This window comes from Acinonyx jubatus, chromosome A2 (genome assembly GCF_027475565.1).
Source record: "Acinonyx jubatus isolate Ajub_Pintada_27869175 chromosome A2, VMU_Ajub_asm_v1.0, whole genome shotgun sequence".
Lineage (NCBI taxonomy): Eukaryota > Metazoa > Chordata > Mammalia > Carnivora > Felidae > Acinonyx > Acinonyx jubatus.
In genome coordinates, this window is record NC_069383.1 from 142,366,873 (window position 1) to 142,375,944 (window position 9,072).

The 9,072-nt window shown below is 43.0% G+C and overlaps 1 protein-coding gene across 7 annotated transcripts in view; it reads left to right on the forward strand.

Moving 5' to 3' along the window:
* Nucleotides 1-8,192, forward strand: part of ERC2 (ELKS/RAB6-interacting/CAST family member 2) — a 915,804-nt gene extending 907,612 nt beyond the window's left edge. For all 7 annotated transcript variants that reach the window (XM_053219211.1, XM_027039010.2, XM_053219212.1 and 4 more), the window contains one exon: nt 5,253-8,192. In XM_053219211.1, coding sequence (XP_053075186.1) covers nt 5,253-5,495 — 243 coding nt within the window. In that variant the 3' untranslated portion in view covers nt 5,496-8,192. The remainder of the gene's footprint in view (nt 1-5,252) is intronic.
* The last annotated feature ends 880 nt before the right edge of the window (nt 8,193-9,072 follow it).

Here is a 9,072-nt window from a genome sequence, read left to right on the forward strand (position 1 = left end):
GAGCGTAATGGACATTAACCCAGATGTCAAAAATAGCCTGCGTTTTACTACTGTTATTAAACAGTTTCCCCTTTAACCCCTCCGTGTTTACCAAAGACCCCTTTCTCCCAGCCAGTTTCTGCAAATCACTACTGAAAGGGCAGGAGAAGAAAGTCATAATCGGGCAGGTGTCTTTATTCCAAAGAAAAACAGTCTGAAGGAATATTTGTGAGACACCACACATTTATAGCCTGCTCCCCTGGGGGCGCTTGTCCTGGGGCAGAATCTTACTGCGGTGATCGCCCGCTCGCCCCACCCCCACAGCCACCCCTTACCCCCTGCACACCAACCGCAGGGGTGGTTCCTTCCCCAAGAACCCAGCCGAGACTTTTCGCAATGGGAACAGCCTTCTATTCTTCTGTGATACCAGTTACACATTCTTTGGTTTAAAAAGTCCAAGAACAACGAAAATTCCAAGGAAGAAAATTTTTAAACGCTGCCCAGAAATAACTATTAATGATATTCTGGTATATGCATTTGCAGGTGTTTATGTTTATGCGTGTGTTGCAGCAAGAATGTGGTTGAGCTGCACATACAGAATTGTGGTCTGAACACTGGAAATTTTTGGGCATCTCTCCATATTAAAAATATATATATATGTTCTGATTGTCATATAGTCAAATCTTAAACATGCCTGTCACAGACCCCTGTTCATTTCCTTTGAGGCACAAATTTTTTAAAATCCTCATTCTCTTATTTGTGTATCTATTTGTCTGTCTTGCTCCTAAAAATACAGGTTTCATGAGGGTACAGATTTCGTCTGTCCTGTTTAATGTGGGGTTTTTTTTTTTTGAGAGAGAGAGAGAGAGAGACAGAGAGAGAGACAGAGAGTGAGCCATAAAGCACTAGCAGGGGAGGGGCAGAGAGAGAGAGAGGGAGACACACAATCTAAAACAGGTCCAGGCTCGGAGCTGTCAGCACAGAGCCCGATGTGAGGCTTGAACTCACGAACCACCAGATCATAACCTGAGATGAAGTCAGATGCTTAACTGACTGAGCCACCCAGGTGCCCCTGTCTTTTTTACCACTGTACCCCTGGCACCAAGCACACTGCCTGATACAGAGGAGCTGTATTAGTTTGCTATCACTGCATAACAAATTAACACAAACTTAGTGACTAAAACAACACTCATTTATTAAGTCACAGTTTCTATAGGTCAAGAGCCAAGTCACACACCACTGGGTCCTTGTCTTAGGGTCTCCTAAGGCCAAAGTCAAGGTGTTGACCAGGCTGGACTTTAACCTGGAGGCTCTGGGGAAGCACCCACCTCCGGGCTCATTCAAGTTGTTAGCAGAATTCAGTTCCTTGTGGTTGTAGGACTAAGGGCCCAGTTTTCTTGCTGGCTGTCAGCTCGGGGCTGCACATGGACTGTGCAGGACGCTCTCGGGTCCTTGCTCCATGATTCCCTCCATCTCAGCACAGCAAATCCCTCTCGTGTTTCAGATTTCCCTTTCTCTCCTGCTACTAACGAGAGAAGAGTCTGCTATTCAAAGTTCCTGTGATTGAATTAGGTCTGCTCAGGTCAACCCTCTTGATTAACTTAAGGTCAGTGGATTAGCGACCTTCCTTACATCTGTAAGGTAGCATAATCATGGTGTGAGATGTTCACGGTGTCGGTCTCCAGGATCAGAGCAGGAAATATTGCTGGGGAGGGGGTGGGTTCTGCCTACTCTGAATGCTCCCTAATACCTGTGGCATGAAGGAGTGAATCAGTTTGTTCCATGTACTGTGCAAGTCTCAGGGGATGCCAGGTGAGCAAGACTGGCCTGGCCCCTGCCCTTGTAGATCTTATAGCCTAGACTAGTATTATTCAGGTAGAAATATAATACCAGCCAATAGTTTTCAGTTTTCTCATAGCCACATTAAAAATAAGAAGAAACCAACTGAAACTGAAATTAACTGTAATACTATATTTAACTTGATCCCATATGTCCAAAATATTATTTTAACACAAAATCAATATTAAAAACTAAATTCTTAGTAACTAATAGTGCATGGTGTGTGAACTAGCTGGAATTTAAAGAAAAATGTAAAAATTCAGAGGAAAAAGAAACGATAAAATAAGAAAACTAAATTCATACTAAATCTAAAATTCAATATATTTATATTCATTCAAAATCAATATAAAAAATAAATCCATACTAAAGCTTCAAAATCTGCTGTGTATTTTCACTTATAGCACATCTCAATTTGGACCAGCCATATTTCAAGTGAATAGCCACACGTGTGTAGTGGCTACCAATATGGATAGTAAAAGTCAGACAAATCACCAGAAGGGGAGAGTGAAGTATGTGTGAGACTCCTCGCTGTATCCCACATTCAGGAGGGTCAGGCAAGTCTTCTAGGAGGAAGTGACATCTAAACTGAGACCAAAGAGGAAGTAGGCACTGGTCAGGTCAAGGGCTGATGTAAACGCGGGTCAGACAAGTGTGTGAGATGAGGAGAAAAGAAGGCTTCGTATTGCAGAATCAAGCCCAGCACAGGTGGGACGTGAAGTGTGGGGTTGGAGAGAGAGAGGCCAGCGTGGCCAGAGTCTCTTCTCCATCCTGAGGGCAATGGGATTGTAAATTCAGGTTGTACACAGGAAACACAAGATGGAATAGATGTCGTTATGGAAATAGCGCTATGGAATAGGCACATGAGAACACTGAGTTGGGTGCTTCGGGAGAAGAGGCGTGGGGACAGAGTGGGCCTGCTGTGACCATCCAGGTAAGGCAGGACTAGCCAGAGATTATCCCATGGTGGGTGGTTGCCCAGATTGCCTCATTGCTGAAAGCTAAGATTCCTTTTTATTTTTTTTAAAGCAGAGGCTTATTTGCCCCCCAGCAAGGGATCATCTGCATTTCTAACTGCTGGCAATGTCATCTGAGTCTTTCTCTCAAAGCCTTTTAGGCCTTCCCGTGAATGGATTGTCTGGTTGAAGGAGCAGCAGCCCTTTCGGAGTGTTCTCTCTTCCTCAGAGCACACCTCATCTAGCACACACATCTCGTGCTGTGCCGTTGTGAGGCACTGTATCTGCCTAGTGACCTGCTACCCAGCTGGAAATCTTTCTCTCAACTGAATAAATGATTGTTCTTTGCTACTTTATCTTGGAAAAACATCAAGGACATCAGACATTCACTGTAATTATTTTTCACTCGTTTCCCCATCTGTAAAATATGACCGGTGCATTTTAATACTACTTTGGGTTTCTCTTTACCTTTTAATCATGTGGCCTTTTAATATATTGGTCAGCCCTTTAAAAGGATGATTAAGAAATGCTTAATGCACAAAAGAATTAGAGCAATGCACAGCTCACGGAGCAGAAAGCGTGCTCTGACTTACAATTTTCATACAAAGTTTGCAGAGATTTTATGTGCCAGAATGAGTAATATGATCTCCTCTAGGAACTCCCTAGCTTTCTGGCTCTGCAAAAGTCATTTTTTTGCCCCGATTCAAGTTTCTTAACCAGAAGGGTTACACCAAACTCCTCAGAGTATGAATTAGCAGAGTTCATCCAAGCCACATATTTCATTTGCACTGTTTAACGATGGCTGGAAATAACTGCCTACCTGTGCAGACACTGGGATCTTTGGCGCGCTCATTAGTCAGTGTGGCTTGAGAAATTCTGTGCATCAGCCACCAAATCAGACAGCTCAGGCTGTATATAAAAAGCGGCTCACACATGTGTGAGTATGTGTATGCGTGTGTGCGTTTGATCTTTCCCCTCCCCACCATATTCCCCAGATAGCTGCACTATTACCAAGTGCCCGGAAACTCCCGAAGCATTCTCAGGCCATATGTGAATGATAATGAGCATCAGCAGGGAAGAAAATCAGCATTTGAAGGGTCATATGGGCTGGTCCTCTCTTCCCACCCATTTTGCTGACTTTCCCAGGCTACACTTGTATTCCACACCAGGGCCTCTTACTGGGGCAGTGAGAACATTTGGGGTGCTTCTGCATATCTGTTCCCCAGGGCATGAAGTATGCAGACGGATGACCGTTACATCTATGCTTGGGGTCGAGTACACAAACTCACACACACACACACACACACACACACACACACACACACACATGCCATTGCATGCTGGGATGAAGGCCAGCTTTGTTTTGTTCTCTCTTTAATGAGATATCAATGTCCTTTTTAAAGTATGTTTTTATTTTGGTAAAATATACACTAAAATGTACCATTTTAACCAACATAAATGTATAAGTTAAATGTAATTCAGAAGCATTTAGTACATACGCGGAGTTGTACAACCACTACTGTCCCTTTCTAGGATTTTCTCACTATCCCAAACGATTGCTTAATTGTACCCACAAAGCAGTAACTCCCCCCTCCCCTTCCCTCCAGCCCCTGGCAAGCCTCTAGTCTATTTTATGCTTCTATGAATTTGTCTATTCCAAATATTTCACATAAGTGGAATCACGCAGTATTTGTCCTTTGGTGTCTGGCTTATTCACTTATTTCACTGCCATGGTGTCTCCCAGTGTCATTCATATTGTGGCATGAATCAGAACTTCATTTCTTTTTAGGGCTGTGTACTACTGTTCCACTGTATGCACCACATTTGCTTATCCATACATTTGCTGATAGACACTTGAGAGTTGTTTCTCCCTGTTTGTTGTGAACAATGCTGCGACGAGCATTTGGATCCAGGTATTTGTTTGAGTCTCTGTTTTCCATTCTTCTGCATTCATACCCAGGAGTGGGATTGCCAGTGCCAGTATGTGTTTAAACCATTGCTCTTAAACGGTTTGTAAGCGAATGTTAAGTTTTCTGGTGTCTTGACCATCTTTAACTCTCTTGTCTCTGTAAAGTCAAGCTAAAAATAGTTTAAGAACCATACTCATTATAGAAAAGTGTGGGGAGGAAAAAAATGAACACATGGTCTGATCACATAGAAATCATCACTGGAACATTTTGGTATATTTCCTTTCAATTTCAGTTTCTTTTTGCCTATCAAGAGACATCTATACCTGGATGTGACATATTTTGAAAGAGGCCTCCTCTCAGATATGTTTCCAGGACATAATTTAACTTCATGTTCACTTTGCCCTTCCTCTGTGCTTCCTCCTCATCGCCCTCTTCCTCATCCCAACCAACCGCAACCAAAGAGAGTGGTGGAGGGTCAGCACAGGGGTGAGTATGGGAACGCCGGCCAGGATTCTCTCGTGAGTCAATGGCAGTTGCTTCCCCTGCTAAATTGTGTGCTTTCTTGTTGCAGCTATCAGAAGAGCAGACTAAAGGGGAAACGCAGCTCTGCAGCAACATTCTGATAATCTACTGCAGCGTGGCTCACGTCACTGGCCATCACCACCTGGAACGCTCATCAGGCCTGGAAGAGGAGCTTTCATTTCCATTATGGCGCACAGTTCTGTTCGACTTGATATTTCCTTCATCATCTCATGTCATTCCTCATGGATTCAGATATGTTGGACAGGAAGAAAGAGGAGGAGGAGAAACATGACAGACCCTCCTTTTTGTCAGGATTTGGGCATTTAAAACGTGATCATCTCTTCTGAAGGTCATTATTTGATAAATTTTATTTATGTTATTTAAACATCGTTGGATACATTTGAGCTCCATGGGATTTTAGCTGTGGAGTCTGCTTCTGTTGGACAACTAGCTTCACCTCCAGTATTTCTGCTGGTTCCGCTTAAGTGGTCATTCCTAATGCGTTAGATTATCAAAAAGTGTAAATCCTGTGCGTGAGTGGTGTTGGCAGTGTTTGTATACCAAGATGCATGGAGCGTTTGACAAAGAAAGCAAAACACCAAAAACGGCGAGCCTTTACCCTCCTCTATTTCTTTAATCCGCTGTTTGAAGAACCGCGTTTTGATGGTGTAACCAGTAGTTACCTCTGGGCCAGGTTGGAAATGAAATCAATTTTTTAAACCACTAATACTTGCCAAGAAATCGCCTTACGAGAACATGGTGTGTGTCTTTGACAATGCATGGCACATCTAAATTGATCTTTCGTAATTTTATCTGCCCCGGTTTTGTACCGGAGAGTGGCAAAAGCCTGAGGCACCTACATATTTCTATTCCGTGTGTTCCACACATCTCCATGGCTGGGATGAGCCCAAGCCTCAGACTCTTCCCATTCCCGTACATGCAGGTCTCCATGAAGAAGCTGGGACTCATTCACATTTCAAGATCCAAATGCTGTGCAAACAGTGTAAGCTTGAAGGGTCATTTCTCATTTTTTAAAAAATGTCTCCAACGTGGATTCCAAAGCATTTTCAGCATCCAACATGAAAGCATTGATGAATGAGGAATAATCACAAAAGCTGTGTATCTGTATATAGCTCTACACAACATGTCTGTGGGTACAGCGTCATTATTTAAAGCACATGCCAGGGAAAGAGACCAAATTTTAAGGTCTTTTACATACAGTGACATGGTACTAAGGAGAATTTAACTCCTACTGCTTCCTCTGAAGATTAAAAAATAACTAAAGTTGTTATAACTTCATAAAACTCATGACCAGTCTGGCAAATATGTGCAACTCTCGAATCGATCCACTTTCTCGTCAATGGAAGAAACCCTTCCACATGTATGCAAGTGGGAAATGAAAATCTGCATTCTTAAAAGGATAAACAGTGAAGTTAAGCATGAGTGGCCTTAATAAATACAGTTGTCTTTCTTTGCTGCTGTGGAAAGGATTCTACACAGGTGTTCCTGAAGTCTTGCATTGCATTCAGTCGTTATTATTACTTTTCCAAGTGTTGGTGCAATTAACTCTGGACCTCTCCTGTAAGCCATAGAGGTATTTAAAAGACAGACACCTTACTTGTCGGGGAACATGAATCTGTGTCTGACTTGCACTGTTCATCCTTGGTGCATTAGGAGTAATATATTCAAGCAGGTTTCTCGCTTCTGGCTTTGTTCTTGTCGTCAGTAAGTATAGCGAACTATGTAAAGCTTTTGTGTTGCATAAACAATCCAAATACATTCACGTTTAAAAAGTTTGTCCTTTAACTATCAAAGGGACTTAGGTTTCCGTTGGAGAAATGAGCAGAGTTCTTTGCAAGCACATACAGCACATTTCGAAATCAGGTCGCACTGCAAACCCAGGCCGCAAGTGCGCCCCGTGAACAATTTGGATGTCCTCAGGTAGGCGGCCCCCACTGCCTCCTACAGCGGGATCCTCACCTGAACTCTGCAACTGAATACTTGAAGTAGGAAGTAGGAGATCCACAAGGGAAATTAGGGTCCTCAAAGCAGAAAAAGCAACCAACCGTGTATAGTTAGCGATTTCTAAGTACGTGCCAATTCTGTCACAGCTGTTGTTTTGGGGGATCATTTTTTTGCCCCACTTTTGTTGGATTAAAGTATTATCAACCTTACCATTAGGGGGCATCTTCTTTAGTCCCCTAAAAATTCAATCCCGTCGAACATAGCGTCTTTTCCCATCTCATGTACCTATTCTCCGATGTTGGGGGGAGGGTTACCAAAAAAATTTCCTTTTCACATCTTAAAAATAGTCTCTGGGTTTACAACAAACACTGTGATGTCGGGAAGATATTTCCTTTGCGCAAACGTTAGCAGGCACCCCTCTAATCATAACGAAGTTGAAAAAAAAGTTGAGGCTGACATTTAGGAGAAGTTGGTCTTCTCTCTTTGTGCAAAAGCAGGCTTGTACCTTATACCCCATTTGATTTTGATGTACAGTCTCAATTTTGTATTTAATGATTTTTGTGTATCCAGTATGCACGTTAACAGCGTGTCAACTTTCATTTGAAAGTGGGTTTCCATTTACTTTTTAAACAGTGTTTCTGATGAGACCTCCAACGTGTTGTCATAAGCTCTATCTGAGATGTTTTTGTGTAGAGTGGCGTTTGAATGCTGCCAGGGGTCAGTGTATCTAATTCCCAGAGACCCTCGTTTGATAGTGCTTCTTGTAATTTTTCTTCAAGTGAGTGGCATGTGGGTTGTGAATATTGACCATGTGATTATGGACTTCGATATGAAAACAATAAATAAAACTAAGGAACCCTCAGAAACTACCAGTGGGCATGTATTAGCCAGTCATCGTAACCTCGTGTCTAGTAGAACAACATACAAGGTATGTACAGTTCATAAATTTGTTATCATGTGTATGAGAAGTACTTTGTGCTGATCGCCTTATTTATATTCATCAAATAAACTTTGTTTCTTTCTGAAGTGAGTTCATTCCATCTCTAATAAATGCTCCTTTGTGGTGGTTTCTAATCTTTTTCGGGTCATGGATCTTCACTTGAGGAACCTAACAACTTGAAGAAAAAGGGAAGGTATATACTCCCTTTACTGGAGTCGTCAAGGCATAAATTTCCCTTTACACATAGCTGGTTCCAGAGGTTCATATTAAGGAATTAAGTCATTGAAGGGGTCTCCCTTCTTCCTTGCTTCCCGCTTTCCCGTCCCTTTGTCTTTCTCTTTCTCTCAATCTCCCCCTGCTTCTCTCTCTCTTCTATCCCTCCCCTCTTAAAAAACAAAAAAACAAATTAATGTTTATTTATTTTTAAGAGAGACGGAGACAGAGACAGAGCATGAGCGGGGGAGGGGCAGAGAGGGAGGGAGACACGGAATCTGAAGCAGGATCCAGGCTCTGAGCTGACAACGCAGAGCCCAATGTGGCACTCAGACTCATGAGTTGTGAGACCATGACCTGAGAGGAAGTCAGATGCTTCACTGACTGAGCCACCCAGGCGCCCCTCCCTCCCTCTTTTCCTCCTTCCCACGTTTTCTCTCCTCCCACTTCTTCCTCTCCCTCCCTCCCTTCTGCTTCTCCCCCTTGTTTCCTCTGTACTTTCTGTGGGGGTGACATCAGTCACTGCTGGGTTCTTTTCACTTGGTGGTAAAGATAATTCCCAACAGCTTTGAGTATGCTAGGATTTAAGAGGAGGGACCCTCTCCCTCCAAGCATCCATATCAGCCCCCTAAAGGGACTCACTGGTCCTTTTTGGATCATGCATCCAATTACCTTATTCAAGGGAGTTGGGAGGGTGAGACCCTGTGATTGACAGCCTCACTGATGTGGGAGGGGCAGGTTCCAAAGGGAA